Below are 23,517 nucleotides of genomic sequence, written 5' to 3'. Positions count from 1 at the left end.
GATAAATAGCATATGGCTTGCGTCGTCTAATGAATCTCACGTTACGTTAAAATATCACGAATTCCGACGGTAGCAAGCGCAGCACGATAACTCGTTATCGCAGATATCGGATCGTTCGGATAATTCCCATACTTCTCATATTCTGCAAAAAATAATCGACTTTCCTCTCTATAGGCTATCCCGTATATATCGCGCTAAATTTTCATTTCTCAACCTGCACTGAGAGAAAAGTATATGATATTTGGAACTATAATGATATAGTAACTAAATTATAGTCCGAAATATCATATTTATAGTAAGTATTACCATAATATTGGTAATAATTACGATATAGACATAGTATAATCAACTATATAATATTTTTACTAAGAATTATAGTAAGTTTAAACTAAAATTATTGTATGGATACAAATATAAAATGGTAGGTAAAAGTAACTCTTTTATGTAGTCAATATTACGAGAATATTTGCTAAATGATGACAGATATAACTATATGAATATTAAATCTCACTATATTTGTGAATGAGAAATTACCATATATGTGGTAAAAGTAACTAAACAATTATTTAAGACTATCATTGACTATATATTTGTGTTTATTCTACTATATTTTGCAGGTTCCACGAACTATAAAAATATGATTGACGCCAAAATGAACTATATAAAATATAGTGAGATTATAGTTAATTCAACTATATAATTTTCTATCAGTGTGATCAGTTCGAATTCGATTGTTCTTTGACAAAATTGTCCGATCGTCAGTAGCTTGAAAATTGCGATTGGAAATGAAGAGTCTTTCAAAAGTTATGTTTGTTCTGTAGAAATGCAAACAGACGATAATTTCATCATTAAGCAGTTCTCCGAGTTCGAGTTTCATAACGAAAACTGAATTTTCATAATGTCTTTCGAGAGATTGTCGGAGTGTTTAATATCCCAAGATAGAAACCAGCGAAAGAAGATAGAGAAATAGAGAAAGAGAGAGAGAGAGAGAGAGAGAGAGAGAGAGAGAGAGAGAGAGAGAGAGAGAGAGAGAGAGAGAGAGAGAGAGAGAGAGAGAGAGAGAGAGCGATTGCACGACGACATTCTTGCTAAGAGATACTCGAGTCAACGAGTCGACGAAAAATTCCGCGTCACCGATGAAGGACGAGAGAGGAAAAGGCGAGGCATCCTGTATTGCGCTACATCACACGTACCACTGCGAGCCACATTCACTTCTGAGTTTCGCCCCCTTACGAAACTAACTGCGCCAATTAACTCTCTCTCTCTCTCTCTCTCTCTCTCTCTCTCTCTCTCTCTCTCTCTCTCTACAAAGCAATTAGCGGCGCTTGTTCGACGCTGTGCTCGCTTTCGCGAGCAAACTCCCTCCTTCTTGTCGAACATCGCGCGAACTCTAAGGACTCTCACACGCTGTACGGACCATCGTAAAGCGCGATCTCTATTGTTGCAATCCTTTTTTTTCCTTCAGACACATCGGCACGGCTTCTCGCTTTTATCTTGCGATTTTACTTTCGAGAGTTGTAACTTGAGTAAAAACGACGCGCCAAGTTTGTTTGCCTTCACCCGCAAGATCACGGATTTCCTCGCGTTTCTTTTTCCTTCAACAGTCCGTTGAAGAGAAAAGAAGTGATAGATATGTAAAAATACATACATGCAGCATGTTACAAAACAGAAAATAATGCAGTAGAGTGCCGTGCCGCGCGCGAATTTCACGTTGACGGCCGACCGGAAATGCATATGACGAGATGCGGAACGCGATTAATTATGCATACCCCCGTAACAATTGCGGCGTGTCATATTAATTTGGGTACGTAACGAGCGGATTTGCCTTTCGGCGTCTGCGAATTCCGCGCGACGTTACCCATGCGCGAGCGCGGCATTACGGACCGAATAGATAATTAGCGTTAATGAAGATGCCACCATTTTCAAGCGAAGGTCACGGGTATAGTAGTTAGCGCAATAATCATTATTCGTCGCGGTTCTCCGAGCGATACTCCGCGTATATGAGATGCGCTTCACACGAGAGCCTCGTGTAGCTTTACGATTACTTGCTCGCAGCTGTTGAATGCAGCGAGAACGGTAATTGGCCGAATGCAAAAGGATTATACGAGCGTTGTTATGGCAAAGCCTCGGAAATGGAGCGAGGTATGTCACGATGGGAAAACTCCTTCACCACCAGGAACGGAGGAGAGGAAACGTTCTCTATTGGAATCGTACTGCGTTTCATCCAACTACCTGCAAACGACGTTGATGGTTCTCTCTCTCTCTCTCTCTAATTCTAAAGGTATCGACGGATTACGTGCGGAGTCAAGATTCATTCCCGCGCGTTATTTCCTAGTTTCGTTAAGCCCCTATTCGTCCGATCCGCGCCGGTTATTAACGCCATTGCCGAGTTCTGCCACCACCAACAACAAGATAACATACGTACGTGACGGAACGTACGTGGCTTCAGCGCAAATCGTAATTATCGACGACCTACTCGACTCGAGAGAGCACGAAGGTGAGCGCGATAGAAGGAGAACGTGACAGAAATATTCCATTTTACGTGCGGGGCCGCCGTAAACGCACCGCGCGCGAATGATACGTCTCGCGCACGGAAGACGGAGGACGCGTATTCCGTATTCCGTGCTGCGGCTGGGAATTATTAATTATCGCAAAAGAACAGCCTCTTATATATATATAGCGCGAGTCTGTACGATGACTCGATTGTACCGAGACACCGGTATTCGTATCGCACATCCGAAAACTTCCCCGCCGCTTCGGCTGCAAGACGATGAGCAGCGCTGTGAGAATGATTGGATCGCGAATCGCAATCAACGACGAATGCTACGAAAGCTACGAATGGGGCATCCGTGGGCGCTCCGGCTCGCGGGACTCCGAAGAAACGGACTCGAGCAATTCCACTAATGTTCCCGTCAGGATCGCTCGTCTACGCCCGGCCACGACTCACGATGCGTTTCTGGCATTCCCTTAAACGCAATAATGCATCCGTCGGCCACCCCCGATTGGCGCGTGATCGCTAACTCACATCCCTCGTAACACGTCCATCGTCCGGCTCGGAGGACGATGCACGCTGGAGAGAACCTGGCGAGAACGCTGGGAAGGCGGACAAAGAGGGAGAGGGTGCGGCGGCATCAATCAACCGGGCGCGATGGATCCGTCAGTTTCACCGCGAGATAATCGCGGTATTTTCTCGGCTGCGCGCCGATATTTCGACAATTTTTTGTGTCTCGCCCTCTTCTCTCCCCTTCTTTTTCCTTTTCATTCTCGTCTCTCTCGACAATTATTTACTTCATTCATAGCAGCGGAACGAACCGCCTTCGCCCTTCCCCCCTCGCCCAACCGAAACCGATGAAAGTTTCGATAGCGCGTATAAATCGGCTCGCGCCGCGTGCGGGGCGGGCAGCCGACGCCAAGCGAAAAACGCGTATTGCGCGAGAATCAACAGCGCGGTAGATGCGGGAATCGTGTTCACTCTACTTACGCCTCGGCAACAATGCTCATAGACAATGGAAGAAGTAGCGCGATACGATTCTCTCTCTCTCTCTCTCTCTCTCTCTCTCTCTCTCTCTCTCTCTCTCTCTCTCTCTCTCTCTCTCTCCCTCTCTCTCTCTCTCCCTCCCTCCCTCCCTCCCTCTCCCTCGCTTCCTCTCTCACCGCGCCGAGGAAAACCCGACGCGGGCGTACAATGAAATTTCTTGCACAATACCGGCGCGCTGCCGGCGGTGTTGGCGTAGCGCTAGCAGGGCAACAATAGCGCGCCCGACGCCGTCTCGGCGTCGAGCACACCGGGGGCCTTCGCTCTCGCGATGTCACGTAGGAAACTCGATTTTCTCGCGATTAAGTACCTATTATTATACGTTATGACTCCCGCGAGATCTCGGCTCGCGCGACGGTCCTTCGAGAGAACCGCCGCCCGCATAATTGCGTCAACCCTCTCTTTCTCTCCCTCTCACCCACCACGCAGAGTACGAGACGTCGCACGGAAATCCCTCATTCCCCCGTGCTTCGCGAGATTTCACTGCGGCTTTTTGAGCGATCGTGCCGCTGAGGCGCTTGCGAGAGAAAAGCAGAAAGGAAAGAGGCGGAAGGCGGGACGCGATTAATTCGGCGAGTATCGTTATTGTTTCCCGCCACCTCGACACGTGTTCCAGATGCGGCTCGCGAGCGCGAATAGAATCGTTCGATGTGATAAAGTTTTCGGAGCGCGCGATGCACGAGACTCTTCAGCATGCGCGCGCGTCGTATGTTACGAACTTGATTTATCAATTTCCCGCATCCTCCCGCCCTCCCCCGCTTCCTACCTTAGAGATTCCGGGATCTATCGTTGTCGCTCGACCGCGCGCTAAATTACTTCGTCAATCCCGACAGGCGACTCGCTTGTCGAACATTAATCGTCAACTCCACCGCGCGACATTGTGCCGTGCTGCGTGACAGCGTCGAAATAACGTTACCGCGTCTCTCATAATCTAGCCCGGACTCGAGGAAATGAAGTATGCTCGGCTGGACAAGTCTCTCCGCAAATTTCGCGCGATTAAAAATTTATTAACGACAAGAGAGAGAGAGAGAGAGAGAGAGAGAGAGAGAGAGAGAGAGAGAGAGAGAGAGAGAGAGAGAGAGAGAGAGAGAGAGAGGAGAGAGAGAGAGGGAGAGAGAGAGGAGAGAGAGAGAGAGAGAGAGAGCGACGCAGAGCAGCGACGGCGCGTTCGGGCGGACCGATGGGTCCACGATGATTGAGGAAAAATTCGATAAAACATTAATATCGCATCTTGCCGGGCGTAATTCCCGCCGAGTAATTAGAAACTGCGTCCACCAGCGGCCGGCAATAGGAAATTCATCTTCGCGGCGTTAGCTTAAACCGATTATCAGCGTCAGTTTGCTGCCTGCCGACCGATGCCGTAGCCGGTCCGATAATAAATATATGAAAGGTTTGATAAATTGCTCGCGCAACGGCCCTCAGGCACTACCGCCGCGTGACGTACGCCATTTATCTTATCCGATGTACTCCCATCAGCTGCGAAACTTGATCATTTTCGGAAGAGCCCTCAAACGAAAAAGCGTCCGCGGCCACGTCAGAGATTAACCGTTGCATAATTCCGTTGGCGTGCATCAATCTCGCGTGTTCAACAAGGTTTGCAAGCGCGTCGGCCAATACGATGGACGAATTCTGCGAGAAACGCTCCGCGAGCGCGATGTCGTGAACGATTTGTCGTGTGTATTTCTGTGTATTTGCAGGTGACAATTGAAATCGCGTGTAATCCGTGCGCGTTCGCAAATCGTGTCTCGCGACGACCGGAAATTCTCGACCGCAATCTTGCGCCGAGCGCAAGTCTCGCCCGACCTTTCGTCCTCGCGGAAAATCACTCAAGTCCTCGTTTTTCCCACGGAGATTAGCGTGATTAATTAATTATTCGCGAACGTGCAGAATGCAGTAATCTCGGTGGAGATTTAGGGAGAGAGTTCGGTGAAAGTCAGAAATAAACAACGCGCACGTGTCGCGTCCGTCGCGCGAGACAAACAAGGATTAAAAATGAATTAGTCCTCGTTTTATCGTACTCCGTACAGCCGTGGAAGATTATACAAGAGCCGTCTCTAGCGGAAAATACCCGATGTGTGATTCTATTCTCGTTCGAGGGACCAAAGAAAAATGCAGACGGGAATTAACGCGTCGACTTGCCGAGGAATAATAATGTGACGGTAATCTCTCTCGCGGAAACTTGGACATTTTGGGAGTTGTAGGCCTGATATGTCACCAAGATTGACATTTAGAGCGAAGTGCTGTCCTATCGAGTACGTAAACGACCCTTTGACAAAAGATAAGACTCCTCTTTCCCTATTCCTCTTCTCATTCATATTTATACAAACATTGATACAATCGCGATTTGCCTTTTAATATTTATAACATTCCATTTTATAAGTTAAGTATTATTTTATTATCGATATCTATCGATATGATTAATCTCGCAAACATTGATATGATTTTCTGAAACATTAAAACGATTGTACAACACGATTTTATCCTACACGTCGTCTATATGTCGTCTTTTATTTATTTATTTTTCACGACAATCTATCCGATAGTGCAATACTCTGTTAGCAGAACATCTCGTGTTACGTAAACGATACTTCGATGTAACATTACCTAATTTCTAAATACGTATTAACGTGTTATGTAGTCGCTCGCGCATGTTGCGAAAAATCGGACATGTCTCGATCCGAGTCCATTTTCACGTTTACACTTTTCTAGCGCTATTTCCCGCCAAGTTTCCGACGAGAACATCGTCGAGGTCAAGTTGCATAATGCAAGCGAAACACGGCGCGTCCGAACCAAAGTAAACACTGGCACGCGTTGCATACTAATTAATACCGCTCTGTTTACGTGTCAGTGTGTAATAAATGAGAGTTGAAAGCAGTCGTTATTCATCCAAGAGTAAAAGCAACTACGATAGCGTGCGTCATATATTAATACAAGCGACGTGCATTTGACTGTTATATAGAAGATGAAACAATAAGTGAGACTAGGTCCCGCGCCGTTCGTCGATTATTTATCGCCGTCGGTTATTTGTTTAATCGTGCATCTCGTCTCACGTAACCGGCCGTAAATAACGTCCATATACCGAATCGAACGGAAGAGCCTAATTGAAACGCGTGAACTGAAAGTTCAAATTGCGATATTACGTTGTGCGCGCGCACGACAACGTAGTTGTATCTGAAACGCCTGAAAGGGGAAAAAGACAAACACGTTTCCTCGCACAGTCGTAAGCGTTCGTTACTATTTTTATCGGATCCATCTCGGGCGTCAGCGACGCCGTTAACGCAATCACGGCCAACAACGGCGACTTTATGTCAGATTTTTGCAAGTCGAGCGGTCGACTGTGCTAACGAAGCACCGACGTACGTAATTAAATCGCCGGTTGTAAAACGTGCCCGTAGAAATGTCGACGGTATTTAGGTGCCTCCCGGTCCACCTTTTTCCACGCGCTACCCGGTTGCCTCCTTCTGTCCATCCGCGCACTCACCCTTTCTTTCTATTCTTCCCTCTGTACATCATTCCGTCCGCATAATCCGATAAACGTGATCCGCATCTTGAGCGAGATTGGTATTGGTGCTATTCGCGATCCTCAACAAGTCCGACGAGAGGAGAGTTATTTCGTCGATCCGACGAACCAATTGGTAATTTTCATAAATGTCCTTGTGTAATTAAAGAAAGAAGAGAAAAAGGGGAACACGAGTCGCGAACGCAAGCGAATCGTAATCCTGCGACGATGAAATCTTTTAGAAATCTCGCATTCTTGAATTCGAGATAAGAATCAGCACCCGTGGAATCACCGTGGTCGTCTACCGGGACGTTTAATCCGCGTGTCAAACGATTATACGACCAGTTCATTGCGATCGCCGTGCCGTCCTCTATCGAGACGGGAAGAATCGTCGTCGTCGCTGTCGCTAATTACGAACTCGTCTCCCGCGCGCGATTATTTACGGCCGGCGGCGTAATTCTCGGCTAATTTTGCTTGGACATGTCGATGAGCATCCGCGTGTTAGCTACAATATTCCCTTAGAGCGCAGGGTTCTCGTCTCTCTATTTGGGTTGCGCCGCTGATATCGCTACCTTTTAGCAAAATCTGACTGCACAGCAAAGCCATTAACCGCATGCAACGACTCAAACGATGCCCTCCGGTCGATTGACAATATCCAGGTCACACGATGGCAACCTCTTCCCTTCGTTCTACGAAGATGACGGCTACGTAGCTACACACGTAGAAAATAACGGAGGACTGGACGGCAACGCAATCTATCGAAGCACGTCACGCTTTTAATTATTATAAGGCATTATGAGAAATGACGAGAAATTTTGTTCATTCCGATAGTTATTCTCCTCTATCTATCGAGAGACACGTCCGCAGGACGGGGCTTGGGATCTGTCGAATATTTCAAACGCGGGCTCGTCCACGGTTATTTTCGTACCCCGCGCTTCCGTTATAATTCTCGTCTATCAGCGGTTGGAGAGAACAGCCACCGCTACCACCAGCGCATGTTAACCAAGAAACGTTCCCGGTTACCTATGTTATTTAGTATCTCGGCGTGTATAACATCGTAACTAATCACAAATCTAATCAACGAGCAAGCTCGTTACGTACCTCTCGCGCTCGGCGGCAAATTCGCGTGAGATCATTGTGCATAATATTGTACTCGTGTGCGTGTCGCACACCGGTGTGTGCACACCGTTGAAGCACTCCAGATTCTCTCGCTCGTCCGGGGCTCGATCGGGGGAGGCACAGTCGGAGCCGCACGCGCCGGAAGATAATACGTAAATAATCCGCGGCCGATTACGGATAATGAGATTCGACTTTTCACCCTCGAAAATCTATTTTACGTAGATTATACGAGGAGACTGTACGAGAGGATGCATAGTCGTGTCACGTTTAGAAGAGAGAGAGAGAGAGAGAGAGAGACACAGGAGATAGGGCGAGATGTAATTTGGTGATGAAAATACACACAGCGCGTGCGTGCGTTGGCCGAATCGCGGAATTTTAGGTCTATTCGCGAGCCAGCCTGTGTATTTAATTTGCTTAATCGTCGTGTTTGCCGGCTCATTTCGCGAGCTATTTTGCGATTCATCGGAACAATGCACCGTGCGAATAACTTTGGCGAACTGTGAAAATAAACGCGCGCCGATTGCTGTGAGCGATTTAGCGCACGCGCGCGCAATAGAATTTTCGTTCAATCTGGCCGCACTGCTGGGGTGATTTAGTCGCGCTCGACGCGTGGCTTTACGGTGAACATTTCACGCGATATCCGACGCTATGTGAATCACAGTTAGCCTCTCTCGCACGACTTCATCCTACCTAAAACTGCTCGCGGTGTTGATCGCGTAGCTAAATCGAGCGATCTATCCGTTTAACGATCGCGCATAGATCCTCGCGCTAAGACCGCGCGGAATGTTTCCGCTTGACCGGTATAGCCCACGGCAGAATAAGCAAAAACGAATCGCGCGCGCGCAATCGAATCAAATCATACTTTTCGCACGTCAAACGGTACAATCAATGGTAGCCAATATTTTTTAAGGTTCACCGATAGTTTCAATTTTGGACGATGCGATTTGCACGATCGATTGGCGCTGTGCGCTTCTTAATCAAGCGTAAAATATCGCGCGCGTTAGAGGGGAAAATAATCTCATCCCTGTCGATACCGCGACGTAGGTAATTCCGAATCCGGAGCTCGCGGTTCATCTTCACGGGAAGTGCTCGTCGGGCGCAGGAAAAGCGGCACTATACTCGTATCGGCCGGCGCGAGGCTTGTGTCGCACGAGGATATTTCTCCTTCGTCTCTCCTTTCTTACGCGAAGAATATCGGTATCTCGGGGCGTGGTACTGACTGCATACTTGAACGCGATTACGGGCGAGAATCCCGTGGCAATCCGAACGATCCACGGGCGCGAGTGCATTAAGCCTTTGGCACGAAATCAAGCGTCGTTTCCGCCGAGTCTGCAGGATCGGTAATTGCGAAAGGACGCTGGAAGCGAGACGAGCTGGAGGCGTTCGATGAGCGGGCAACCGGGGAATAATTTCGTCTCTCGCCTTTTCCCGATCATCTCGATCCCCTACCTCGCTTCTACCTCGTGAAATTCGTTGCGGTTTTGGAACTGGCGAAAACTAAAGTGACTCTCGAATGGCTCATGGAGAAGACGCGTAACTCATTTGCAGAAAGTACGAGATGCGACAGAACGGATGGGCGTATTTCGTTCGGCAAGTTGAAAATAATTCATCTTCTCTCGCTCTCCTTGTCGTGCGCTCTCTATCGGACTTTCATCCAAAGACATTCATCCAAAGACAGGAAAGCATATTATTTTAGTCTGCGTGGACTAAACGACTGTGGAAGTAACCACGTCACTGCGTTTACTGGACTCCAGACTAAAATTGCACGCGATTATTTCATTCATTCGCCCAGTACAAATATTGATATGGCGTAACTTATACTTTATTAGACGCATGAAGCACAACGGTAGGACATTAACTGACGTCTGGTAAATAACTCGTCCCGCGATTCGCGTTGAATTATCGTCGGACCCGCCAAGTTAGCAGTCGGGCGGCCGGAAAAAGTTAGGCATTCGAAACGTCGGATTTGCGAAACATTAGCGACGATAAATTCCCGCTGTCTTACGTTCGCTCGCGGTGAATATGCACATGCGAACATCACGAGCCATTTCGCACGCCCGAAGCGAAACGGAGCGGAGCGGCGCGGCATGGCGCGGCATAGCATGGTGCGACGCTCGGCGTCACCTACACGTGGCGCCGACGCGTTAACGCGTCCCCCTCGTACTTCCCAAAGACGGAAGTTTAGCCCCCGCGACACGTAATTTCCACACCGGAGGAACTTTGCCGGTCTGTATGTTGCGCACTACGAAGAGGGCGACGGGAAGACGAGGGCGGGAGAACGAAAACGACGACGGCGACGATCCCAACGCTGCCGTCGCCGCCGCCACCGCCGCCGCCGCCGCCGCCGCCGCCGCCGACGACGACGACGACGACGACGACGACGACGACGACGACGACGACGACGACGACGACGACGACGACAACGACGAAGCCGACGATAAACTGGAGCTCGTTAACATCAACCGTGGAACCTGCCCGTACGAGATACGCCATTTCTGTAAATAACTTCCATCCCTCCTGCGACGAACACTTGCCCACTTTTACCCGCGGCTTGAGAGGAAGAGGAGGTAGAGGAAGAGAGTGAGAGAACGCGCGCCGTGAGGGGCATGCGGCATGAGGGTGACAAGAGGGCAAAATCGAGATAGTCTCGCGGCTCGTAACGGTCTTTTTATGGAGCCGGAAACTGCGGGAAATTAAAAATTATTCCTCGTGTAAACGTTTGCGCAGGCAACGGTTCTCCGGCTTGGGAACGAATGACGGAAATGGGGACAATGGCCGTCGAGTAGAAAAACGAGCCGCGCATGACTGCTTGATTTTGCCCGCGATCAGAAGGAGAACGATAGATAAGAGCGAAATGAAGGGGAAAAATGTTGATTCTGCCGTATTTTCCGTCTGGATGTTTAACCTTTCAACACGCTTCATACGGCGTCCTGTGTGTTTAATTCTTTCGCTTTCGTTCCGTTGATACTGCGCGGAGGTTCGCGAATCCGCCCGCGCCGTCGAATCGGATTTAATCGGAGCGTTTTTGCAAAAGACAGAGTTGCATTCTCCGTTTTTCGGAGACCGTCGACCATTTCGGAAAATTCCTCGGAAAAATAGCTTGTCCCGAGGGAATGGTACTCTAAATTAAATATACAACCTTTATATACTTATATGTAAGTAGCTCAACCGATTATTCTACGCAGCTTGTTGTCGTTCCCCGTTGTATTTATACATTGTATTTATAGTCAAAATACGCGTGAAAAGACCTAAATTAATATGTATGACTATTTATGCGTACGTTAACAGCGCAGTCCTATCTCGCGAATATATCATCGACGGACGTCTCGTCTCGACGTGTGGTGTTGCCCGACGGCGGGGTTTGACATGTCGTTACGTTTCACGTTTATCTGATAAACCAAACGAAATACGTTCGTCGGCCGTGAGCCGTATTAGTATTCAAAAATTCCAGCTGCCAAAGCACATTAAAAAAAGCTCGACGTCAACCGGCACCATGCAAATTTAATCTCGCTTTTTTTCCACCCTTTTATTTTTTGCCTTTTCCGCGTTACGCTATCTGGTACGGGACACAAATTTTTTAATGCACCGGCGTAATACGTAATAAAGCACTGCGCTCGTAATTCCGCGAAAGGATAAGAAATAAGAGTGTAACACTCTCCGGCCCGGTGGAAATGGAGATAGAAGGGGCCAGAAGAGGGTAGATGAAACAGCGGAAAATTAACGAAAAGCCGGACTAGCGATATTTTCTCTGAGCTGCGCGCGGTTGCAACTTTTTTCATCGCACGCACTTTGCGGTGCAGGCAACCACAGTAGGAGAAATAGAGGATAACACACGTGGAATAAATCGCGGTAAAGGAAAAAGATCACTCGCAGATGCTTACAGACGATGTTTGGAAAAAGTCCCGAGAAATTCTAAATCGTGCATTGTATCGCTTCCGCGTTTTAAATTATGTTAATTGTGTTCCTCTTTTTACCCCCCTCATTCCATTCCGCTTCCTTTCCTCCCTCCGTACGTCTGTCTGTCCGCTTGACCAAAAAATATCGGCGACCGTAATTGCAACACACGCCAACATACAATGTAGTTATCGAATATATACATACATACCTATATATATATATATATGTGTTTATGTATGTATAAAATACATTATATGTGCATGTACATGACACAAGTAGGACATCAACATGACCCAATTGCGATATTGACACGGCGGTGCTGTCGTTGTATACATCACGAATCGGATTTAAGTACCAATAATCTAATTATTATTCCGTAGCCATCAATATCGTACATCGATTATCGATATGCCCGTATCTCTAATTGCAATCCCAAACCATTGGCCTAGTAAGAGGGCGAGCCACGATCGCATCGGTTACATTGAACCAATTATAAAGGGAGAACGCTATAGAAACGTGTGATTGCCGCGCAATCAAATCTTCAATACGCGGTTTACAATGCCAAGGGTCAGTCAAGTTCTGATCATGGCAAAATGACATGTCGAAATTGCAAAGTACCTAAAGAAACGATTTTTCGCGCGCCTGCCAGGCGTGAAAACTATTCGTCAAAATATTGTTATGAGCAGTGTGTATAAAAGCTGTATATACAGATAGCATACATACTACTGTGATCAAAAAGTAAGGTGAATTTTTCATTTAAACTTCGCGGGTACTATAAAATCTGTCTTTGACATCTATGCAGAGTTTCATGTCAATATATTCAATTGCTGCAGAGCTATACGTGTTTTTGTAAACATACAAAAGTGAGTTTTTCGATTTTTACTATGTCTGATTTTGTTGAGCAAAGAATTTGCATTAAATTTTGTTTGCGGAATGAATATACTGCCGCGGAAACGTTGAGGATGTTGCAGAAGGCCTTTGGTGATAAGGTCTGTGTCGCAAAAAAATCTTTACAAATAGTACATAGACTTCAAAGAAGGTCGAGAACGAGTTCAAGACGAACAGCGCGCCCCGAGCGACCATCAACATCTACCGATGAAAGCCACGTCAAGGAAATCAAACTGTTAACAAGGAATATTATTTGAGTGTTATGCGTCATTTGCGTGAAGCTATTCGCCTCAAGAGGCCAGAATTATGGGCAGACAATTCTTGGTTTTTGCACCACGATAATGCACCGTCCCACACCGCATTGATTCTTCGAGAACATTTCGCCAAAAATTCGACCCATATCGTTCCACAACCACCGTATTCGCCTGATTTAGCACCGTGCAACTTCTGGCTGTTCAACAAACTCAAAAGACCGCACCGTTTCGACTCGATTGAGGAGATAAAAGCCGAATCGAAGAAAGTATTGAAGGCCATCCCGGAAAAAGACTTCTCTGACTGTTTCGAGGATTGGAAAAAACGTTGGCATAAGTGCATTGTGTCGGACGGGGAGTACTTTGAAGGCGATGAAATTGATTTGGAAGAATAAATAAAGATTTTTTACTTTATAAACAAATTCACCTTATTTTTTGATCACAGTAGTAATTCGGTATACGCGCCTTTACATCTCTCTCTCTCTATTTTTCTCTCTATCTCGCTTTGTCATTTTCTTAAAAAATAGTCGTGAAATGACAAGTCGATGTGGCCTTTCCATTTTATGCATTTCTATCTTATCACGCACGTTTTGTATTTCGAGATTAAGACATAAATTCTCTTATGCGCGGGCGGCAGGTCGTTCGTTCGCAGCAACGTTTCAAACCTTTTCTCGTGAGAGGCGAAACGTCAGATAAATTTCGTCACGGCGCCCGGTATTCACCCACCGGCGCCGCCTATACATAGGGTGTCCGTCATCGGAAAGAATTCCGCGCGCGTTTCACATACCGACGTCAACGTCGCACGCGTGGCGCGAAGGGGAAACGGGCAGAGGAAGCGGGGGATTGAAATAAGTCTCCGATATTTCTTGCATTCCACGTGAGAAATGCACTGGTGATATTTAGACAGGGCCCGTCAGCGCGCGGAATAGTGAAAAGGGGGGTCGAGAGTGAGCGAGTGAGGTGAGAGGAAAAAAGCGAGAGAAATAGAAAAAGAAAGAGATAGAGAGAGAGAGAGAGAGAGAGAGAGAGAGAGAGAGAGAGAGAGAGAGAGAGAGAGCTCAGATGGGATTGATGTGCATTTTTATCGCGGTGGAATCAGGGCGCCTTTTGAAAATTTATAATGCAATAACACGCCCGGCACCCGGCGCCGTAAATATTCGCCTTTGCAGCGCGCGAAGTGTTTGGTGTCGCGTGTGCAAAGCAATGCGGAATCGAGGGTTTGCCCTCCTCCCTTTTTTTCTCGCTACCGATAGCTCGGCGAGAAAAAAGCGTACGACTGAGGGGACGCGCGTTCGTTCGCGAGGCAACGACGCCGGTAAATATACACCGCGACGCTGACGTTATTTTAAAATTTTCTCGCGTGCATGCGGCAAATTATTTTTGGTGCCGCGACGATATCAGGACGCGGTAGAAGAAGAAGGAAGGAAGGGCGAGGAGAGAGAGGGAGACATACAAGTTCGTGCGAATTTACAAGAGGAAAACCCTTAAATTTCCGCCCGACTACCGGATAAAATATTTCCCTCTGCGACTTTTTATCTAGGAATTTTCTGCGCATTCACGCGCGCCTCGAGGCAAAAGGGAAAAAATCCTTTCGAGACGCCGACGATGGACCAGGTGGTCTCGTGCGTGCTTTTAAAATCATCGTCGGGATATGGAAATGAGAGGTGAGCGAGTGCCGCGAAACGAATTCATTTCTTCGTCGCGAGATTGCACGCTGAAAGAAAATAAATAGCGATTCCTACGATTCTTCGTTGACGTGTTCGCGGCATAATTTCAACGATTGCGAAACTCGTGAAATATATTAGCGCCATTCTACCTCGATATGCGCAAACTTTGCATCTTGAACTTTCCGAATATTGTCGAGTAATCTCCAAGAAAATATCTCGCAGTACCGTGTTTGAAGAGATAATTAAACAAAAAGAAAAAAGAAAAAAGAAAATATAAGGAAAATAAGAAGTAAGAAAACTGCTTCAGAAAGTTGCACGATACCTTATGTTGTTACAGACATCACCGCGTGTAAATCGATAATAGACAACTTTAATCGCTCTACAAGGCGCGGCAAGAGAGAGAGAGAGAGAGAGAGGGGGGAGAGAGAGAGGGGGGAGAGAGAGAGAGAGAGAGAGAGAGAGAGAGAGAGAGAGAGAGAGAGAGAGAGAGAGAGAGAGAAGGAGAGGGAGAAAAGATATCGTTTTTCCGAGAGAGTTGGAAGCAGTCGCATTATCTTGGCGGAAAGGTCGACAAACTTAGCCCGCTTGACCGACTAACGAGCGTAATTACAGGGAACTCGGTATTGCGCGAAACACACAGGTGGTGTAATGATGTAACTTGGGAATTACCTTTAGGAATTGCTCACGCGGGAGCAATTAATACACGGCGCTCTCGGGGCCAATGCCTCAAAGCACTAACCATAATTTCAATTCATTAACGGCTTGGCGCAAGACACTCGCTCGCCCGAGAAAAAAAGAAATTGAGAATAATGCTCGCCACACAATATAAGAGCGCGGAAAATTACAAGTTACAAGCTGCTAAATTACTTTAACACGAAAGCATTATGCAGTCTGCGGGACAAAAATTAAACCGCACGAACGTAGAAAATATTATAACGGAAGCGTTCCGACCGGCAAGAAGATTGGACGGTTCCGTGCAAATTTACACAGAGTTTCCGTTATCTGTACTGCGCTAAGGCAATTAAGTTGCAAAAGTTCACGATGTATCAACATTCCTCCAACCGCGATGTACGCCCCAACGGCGCGTGCGGTCGGAAAATATCGGTTTTTCTCGGGAAATATTCAGAACCGATGCTGCTAATGGGGAAAGGGATTCCGATAACTTTGACAACGGGGATGATACGGGGAAAGCTTTCCGAAGGTATTTTCAACGCTGAAAATGGCGGTATAGGAAATAAGAAGTCGTTAAAGTTTATTGTTTACCGCGTTATTGGTGACCGCGATGAGACAGAGAGGGGGTGAATAGTCAGTTATTTTAACATAGACTACTCGATATTATATTATATTATTAATTTAACCAAGTTATACATATATACATTATTAATGCATGTTTGTATAATAATTAGGATATGTTTTATATAATATATGATACGTATGTATACTATATGTGTAACTTGTAAAGCAAACTATTGTTCAAGTTTGTATACGACGGTTAAACCGTCGTGCATTAAACCGTTAAAAATCAATCGCTCGCTTTGTATTAAAGAGTCAACCCGAGTCGAAATGTTAGTTCTACATTAAACCTGTTAATTCTTTCGACCTTGAAGAGCCAATGCAGAGACTCTAAATACAAAACTGTGCCAACTATTATCCTACCTTAATATTACAAATTATTATTTAGCTGTTTTTTCCGCATTTAGTCCCAGAGAAAAATTTGTTTCTAATAATTATTTGATATTCGATTACCTCAATATTCTATATTTTTGATCTTTATTTTTTATTTTAATAAATGATAAATCAATTTACCTTTTACTGAAAATACATGACATTAACAAATGTGAAATAATTAACGTAGACAAATAATAGAATTATCTGTAAATGAAGAAATAATTTTCCATTATTCACAATCCCTTTATAATTACTTTTTGTAATTGGCTTGGGAATTTCGATGGAACGTGGGGACGCAAAAGGAATCAATTGAAAAGGCAACGATGGCAGTTTTGTATCTAATAATGCTAAAAGCAATATCTACAATTGTATATTATTTACGATCTTTGATTGACAGAATAACAATTAACTGTAAAGTTGTACCTAACAGTCGCGGTCCGTCATTCAGTTGGTCCGACTTAATATTTTTCGTGCGAAAAGTAAATATGGCTACGGGGGGGGGGGGATTCATGGGTAATCAGAGATTCGAGAAGATTCTATGGTTGTTACATGACGTCGCGAGACGCCACTGCATCGCTTGATTTATCTAACGGCAAGGGCCGGCTTCAATTTCGACTCGGGTATCAAATTCTCCTTATTCACCGTAAGCTCATTCAAATATCCGCTAAGATCAGATATCCATGCGTAATAAATTCTACTCACCTCGAAATATTACGATGTACCGTTGGCCATGATATTTTGGCGCCATTCGTCCCGGCGCAGTTTCCCTCCGGCGCAGCGTACCGCGTCCTGGCGCCCTGCATCCCGGTATCCCGCATCTTCGCTTTCCGTTCCAGCAGTTCTCGGTTTCTGTCTACTCCATCGTGGCATTGATATTGGCGTTGGCATTGATACTCGCACGCAGATACGATTCAATCGGAGAAACGCAGGTTAACGAACGCGATGTCGACGAGGGAGTCGAAACGAAACTTCGCGAACGATGAGATAGAATGTCGATCATCCGGCGGGAATTGTAAGCGAAGTGCCGATTCAAGCCTATACACACCGCAAGGGAGCGCGTCGCTCGCCGGCTCGCGACATCACGTGACTACTACTCGCCTCAGGCAAAGTCACGCGCGACAACGGAAAAAAAGGTAAACATAAAGCGTAGACGTAGTAGTGAGCCTAGACTGCGCGTTTTCGCAAATTTCGAGAGTGGGGGAGACACTTGCTAGAGATATGGTACGCCGCGCGTTGCCTTCCTTTATTCCCCTTCCATCAGGTGCGAGGGAGAAGCGCAGATACAAAACAAAGTGCTTCTTTGCTACGCGAGCTTTACGCCCGCTTCTCGAGCACGCAGTCTAGCTATACTACGTTTATGCTCAACAAGTCTCGTTGCCCTTCTTTGTCACCCAATATTTTTGCCCGACATCGAACGACCATTAGATCGGAGGGGAAGCTCCCAGAACATTCGGATATCTTCGAGACGGGCGGGCTAATCTTTCTTCATCGCGTATTTGTCCGAGTGTTCGCAGTTCGGGTCGTGGCGTGTCGAGTGACACGCGTGTCGCGAAGTACGCGTATCGGTTCGTTGGTTATCATCCTCCCCGTCGAGTGAGTGAAATATTCCGTCGGCTCTTGAAATATTGGATCAGGGCTCTCGTCGCGGGGGCGTCGCGGTATTTCATACGTAGTTTTTTTTCGATCGAATCGTATCTACGCGAGTGTCAGTGATAGTGTCAGTGCCAGGAGTAGCAGCCAGGGATCGGGATGCTGCATCAGGAGGCGAAGACGGAGGATGCGGGACGCCGGGCCGTGGTCAATGGCACATCGCTGGTAATGTCAGCCATTTTTTACGCGACATCCATCTTTTTTAACGGACTTTTGACGAATTCGTTGAGAATATATGAAGATACATGAGTCGAAATCGAACCCGACGTTCGTAGTCTTTTGTCGTTTGATAGATAATTATGGCTTTATGAATCATCGGTTATTTATCAATTCTCATTCGCACTTGTTTCATATGAAAAGAAATATTGAGATATTCGGTCGATTCTTTTGTCGAACTTTCTGCACTGCACTTGTTGAACCGGTGCAATAAGTTGGAGCGAAACAAGATATACTTGTCTTTCTCCGACTTATCGCACCAGTTTCGAAAGATTTTCCAAAAAAAACAAACCTATCGATGGACATCTGAATAACGATAATTGTTTTGTGCGAAGTCTCCGTTGATTCTACTCGTAAGTTCGACTAAACTTGCAAGGTTAATATATTGCAACGTCAATAATTTTACAACAGTGTTGAAATGTCTACGATACTCTTCGTATCGTTAATATTCTCGAAAGTTGGATTAATTTCGGTTAGACAATCTATCTGAATCAGATACTTAACATAAATATTCTCTATTCGTCCATGTTAAATTTTCCTCCCGTTTTTTCTTGTCGACACATAGAACAATATCTTATTTGTCGTCTTTTTTGCAAAACGACAAAGTGCAAATTATTTCAGCCGTGACGGTGTGCGTAAATGCGCTACATATATTTTCGTATATATCCGTATCTGTTTGCTCATGCACCATTTTCGTGTTAAAAACTCGAACTGTTTTGCTTCGAGCAACGTTATAAAACTTCTCGGACAATTTCCACGCTAAACGATCACCGTGGGTGGGGACGCAACATTCGTCATTTGCACGCAATAAAACGCAGTAGTAAGACAGTACAATTCCGTGTGCTTATTCTCGCGCTTTTTTGCATGTTTTCACCGCTCATGTCTCCAAGTATACAAGAAACGAGCGAGCGGGACTCGAATTTGTAAACGCGGAGAGCGGAAATTTTTTGAAAATTTCAAACGGCCGCGCACACGCTTAGTTTAGACATCGCTCCGCCTGTAGCCGGATGCCCGCATTGTCACGAACCAACCCAAGCCATTCGCAACGTCGTGCCGAGCGAGCACGCTGGCAAGGAGTTACGGGCTCCTTCGACCCGGACGACCTGCTCCCGACGCGTACCCGGCGTCGGTGATATATATTCGAGCGCAGCGTCGCGACGCGCGACGCTCGAGGGTCCACTCGAGTTACGCGAGCGAGGAGCGCGGAACGCTCCCTCGGAACTATATTGAGAATTATATGACCGTCTTATCGCGCGCGCACGCGCTGGGCTTCACCTTCGTGTGCACGTTTCAAGACCCGCGGCGATCATTAAGATCGTCGGCGGGAGCACGTGAAGGCTGCGTCCGGTCGGAAGGTCGCTCTCATCTGACCCCTTGATCGCCTCTGTGCGCGAACGCGCGCGTTTCGTTGCGATGACGTATTCATGATGATGCAACGACGCCGCGACTATGGAGTCGACCGGCGTTGGCATTAACGATATCGAGTGTTTGCTGTATTGTTACAGCGGGGATCCTAATTGAACGTGGAGTCTATTATTCGGAGTACAATATGATATTCAAGCCGATTGTTTTCCCGGTTATATTCCTTTGACGCTCATCGATGTGCCCGGTATGTACAGGCAGGGAACGGGACGAGACGTGGGGGAGAGAGAGGGGGGGGGGTGGCTTGCAAATCGAGTCCAATCGAAAAGTGTCAATTTATCATGACGTTCGCACACGCGAGCAGCGAAAAGCCGGGCGGTGGAAACTGAGCGAAATCCGTATGGAAAAACGGCTCGAAATTTTGTCCGCTTACACCAGCAAACGCGCCGAGCGCATGTAGTAACCGGCGTGTTTCTTCTCCTTCTGTTGCAGATATCCAGGAGTTTTATGAGCTGACGCTGCTCGACGAGTCCAAGTCGGTGCAACAGAAGACGGCGGAAACGATTCGCATCGCGGATAAGTGGGAAGCCAGCGATGGGCCGATCACGCCGACCTTCGCCCAGAATGAGGTGAGTGATCCTTCTTCTTTCTTATTTTCATGCGCTTCGCGCGCCTGACGTGCTCTCTCGTTCTCTCTGTATCCGCGAGGGTCGCGCGACTGTGGCAAATGCGCGCGCGCGCCAAGTCGCAAGATCGCAAGTCGCGCGATGTTTCTCGATAAGAGCGACAGCGACGGAAGATACGATTTTAATATGAGATTGCGAGAACAAACTTCCTGCGCTTTCGCACGCTTCGTTATTGCGAATACGGCGAACGATCGCGCCGCGTGCGCGAGTGAAAAGTCGAAGCGCGCTGTTCCCGGCTTGATTCGCCGCGGCGAACGCTAATCACGCGTCGCGCGGCCTTGCCTATCGCGTAATTAGCGCCGGTAATTATGATCGGCGAGTCGATTGGCCCGGAGGGTATCATGCGGGTCCAATCAATCGGCGAGCTCGCCGATTTTAATTGCTAATTGCGGACCGCGTTACCCCTCTCTGCCCTCCTCCTCTTCCTCCTCTTCCTTCATCACAGCCCACCACTTCCGCCTCCGCCTGTCCCCGCAATCGATGACCGTAGCGTTGCGACGACGTCATAGCAGCAAACGATCGACGTGACGCTCAGCATGGCGCAACGATTGCACCGTGCACTTTGTTACCATCCCGGTCACGTTCGTCCACTTGCGAGTTAACCGGATCGTTAGTGTAATTTCACGACGTTGAATATATTCGCGCGATTGATGAGAATACTCCGGCGACGAGGTAACGACGCCACCCCTGGCCCCTCTTTGGGGGTTCATTGTTTTCGGGAACTAGTTTTGATACGGTCACACTATCGGCAAAGAGCCATTGTTGCTTGTTTTTCCGGCACATGTATTGAAATCGTCGTAACCGACGCGTTGCCTGGAAATATAGAAACGCCAAATTTCAGTTACAACGTTTCGGCGGCGCGCGCTACCGTTTGAAGGCAGTGAACTGTAATTGAAAAATATCTGTGCAGTGAGAAAAGAGTGAAAGAGGAAAGGTAAAAAAAAAAAAGAAAGAAACCAGCCGTCTCTCTGTTAAAACGCGTTACGCTATGTCATAACGGTTACGGTTTGTCGCCGCTCCTCGTCTGACATCGCGACAGCGATCTCTCCACACTCAAAACGAACGCGTCTTTTAACGGAAAGCGTCCATGCGGCAGTTGCACACGCGACAATCTCTGCGTATAATTAGGCACACGGCAAATGAATGATCAGATTCAGCGTCGTGTATCTCTTTATCATTCTCTCTTTCTCCCTCGCGAATGCGGAGTACATTGATAAAGCAAATTGGCGCGCGCGACAGCGACAACGCGAAAGTCCCGGTACTTTTATTGCTATCGCTCCGCGTAGAGTTTCAGTTTCCTTTGAACGCGTCGCGATGCGACGCGACGCGACGCGACGCGACGTTTATATAGCACATTCCGCGCGTTCATTTCATCGCGCGGACAGGTATCCGTGTGTGTGAAAAGCGTTCTGTGAAATTCTTGCCGCCGCGGGGGGTGTAAACGAGCCGCGCGTACTTCTCTCGACGCTAAACGCTCCGCGGCTTTAACAATGCTTTTCGGACGCGCGTAGAAAACAAATTCGGACTCTGGTCCAGGGACCCAGCTCGCTGGATTCGCCAGTGTTTTCCTTTATTCGTGCGATCGGAATTAATGGTACACGCAAACACGCACTCTCGTGCCCATAACTCCCCGCGACCTGGATTTTTTCCGATTTTTCGAGAGGAGCTTATCGTACTCACAGTTTTCGTTAAAAGCGGGAAAATCTTGATGAGGAATCTGTGTTTGCTTGCAATGAGGTAATTACTAGGGAACGCGAGCGTTGGTATAAGAGCTCAAGAGTTCTCATAACAACGTTAATCTACACGCTTATATGAGGGGACTTGGAGAGATAAAATCTTAATATACTAGTAAAATTAAAATCGAAATTTTATTTGTCAATCGGGTGTATCTTTGTACGTGAGTCAAATGCAGATTTCTACGCTACTCTTTTTGCTACTTCTTTTGGGTCTTATAAATGTAGCAGAAAGGGCAGTTTCTTACAGTTCTGCTCAAAAGGGCGGAGAAATTTATACTCGCAGCACCGCTGTTTGCTCGCTGTAAAAGTATGGCTGTACGCAACGGCAAGAAGGGATTATACCGCAGGCAACAATATTTCGTGCCAAGCGAAGTATCTCTCTTTTCTCCCTCCCTCCCTCCCTCTCTCTCTCTCTCTCTCTCTCTCTCTCTCTCTCTTTCTCTCTCTCCCCCCCTATCTCCTTTCCCGTCTCTCTACATGTGTAATAAGCTACGTGATCGGCAGAGTGTCGACATACGCGTGTAGTAGTATGTACAATCTGCGCTACATATGTACACGCGTGCTAATATGTGCCCGTACGATCAAGTAAACGTTATTGCATACATCGGAGCTTCAATTGGATTAGTCCGTCACGTGCGGCATTTCTCCGCGATAGAGAAGACCGAGATTGTCGAGCTCCGCTCACACATTCGACCCGTTCGTACTCGACCACTCCGCGATTTCAATTCACGATCCATGCGCTAACTCGCACCACGGATTAATCACGCGACTCGCAGCCGGAGCGGTATGTTATTTCTAAAATGAATGGATTATTTATCGATGGCAAATCGTAGCGCGCGCCACGCGACTCTGACGGCGAATCCATATATCGTTCTCTGGTCCTCCCATTGCCGACTCGCAACGAAGTTGACGCGTTAAATTTAATTCGCGACAGTAATGAGACTGCTTTGTAATAAAACGCTAATTACGCCGTGCTTTATCATAGAACGGATCGACAGTCAGTCCAGCTCGAGCAAAACGGAGCAACAAATTCACCTCAATTATGTCGAATTCAACTGCGATAAAGCGCTTTTCGCGTAATCACCGTCGTGTACTGCTCGGTCGTTTCGCGCCGTCTCGTCGGAAATGTGCGTACACGAACGTGCGACTGTGAAAAGAACGCGACGACGGGAGAGATGGGGCTTAGTTGCGTATTTACCAGATGGCTTACTGCCATTTTTATTCGGTATTTATAGAACGGTATTTGCGTTTTTTCCCCGCCATCGTGATCCCACCTTGGATGCTATAATTTAAATGTTTCCGCAGTTTCACATGGAATTATTTACCGTTCGTTTATCGTTAAT

At 47.0% G+C, this 23,517-nt stretch overlaps 1 protein-coding gene across 8 annotated transcripts in view; it reads left to right on the top strand.

Annotated features, from left to right (window-relative positions):
* Positions 1 to 23,517, top strand: part of dlg1 (MAGUK family member discs large 1) — a 284,519-nt gene that overhangs the window by 5,354 nt on the left and 255,648 nt on the right. For all 8 annotated transcript variants that reach the window (XM_025297971.1, XM_011153800.2, XM_011153806.2 and 5 more), the window contains exon 2: positions 20,245 to 20,381. In XM_025297971.1, coding sequence (XP_025153756.1) covers positions 20,245 to 20,381 — 137 coding nt within the window. The remainder of the gene's footprint in view (positions 1 to 20,244; positions 20,382 to 23,517) is intronic.

This window comes from Harpegnathos saltator, unplaced genomic scaffold (assembly GCF_003227715.2).
Source record: "Harpegnathos saltator strain DR-91 unplaced genomic scaffold, Hsal_v8.6 scaffold20, whole genome shotgun sequence".
NCBI classification, from domain to species: Eukaryota; Metazoa; Arthropoda; class Insecta; order Hymenoptera; family Formicidae; genus Harpegnathos; species Harpegnathos saltator.
The sequence above is the reverse complement of the archived record's forward strand: the minus strand, read 5'-3'. Positions and strand labels throughout refer to the sequence as shown.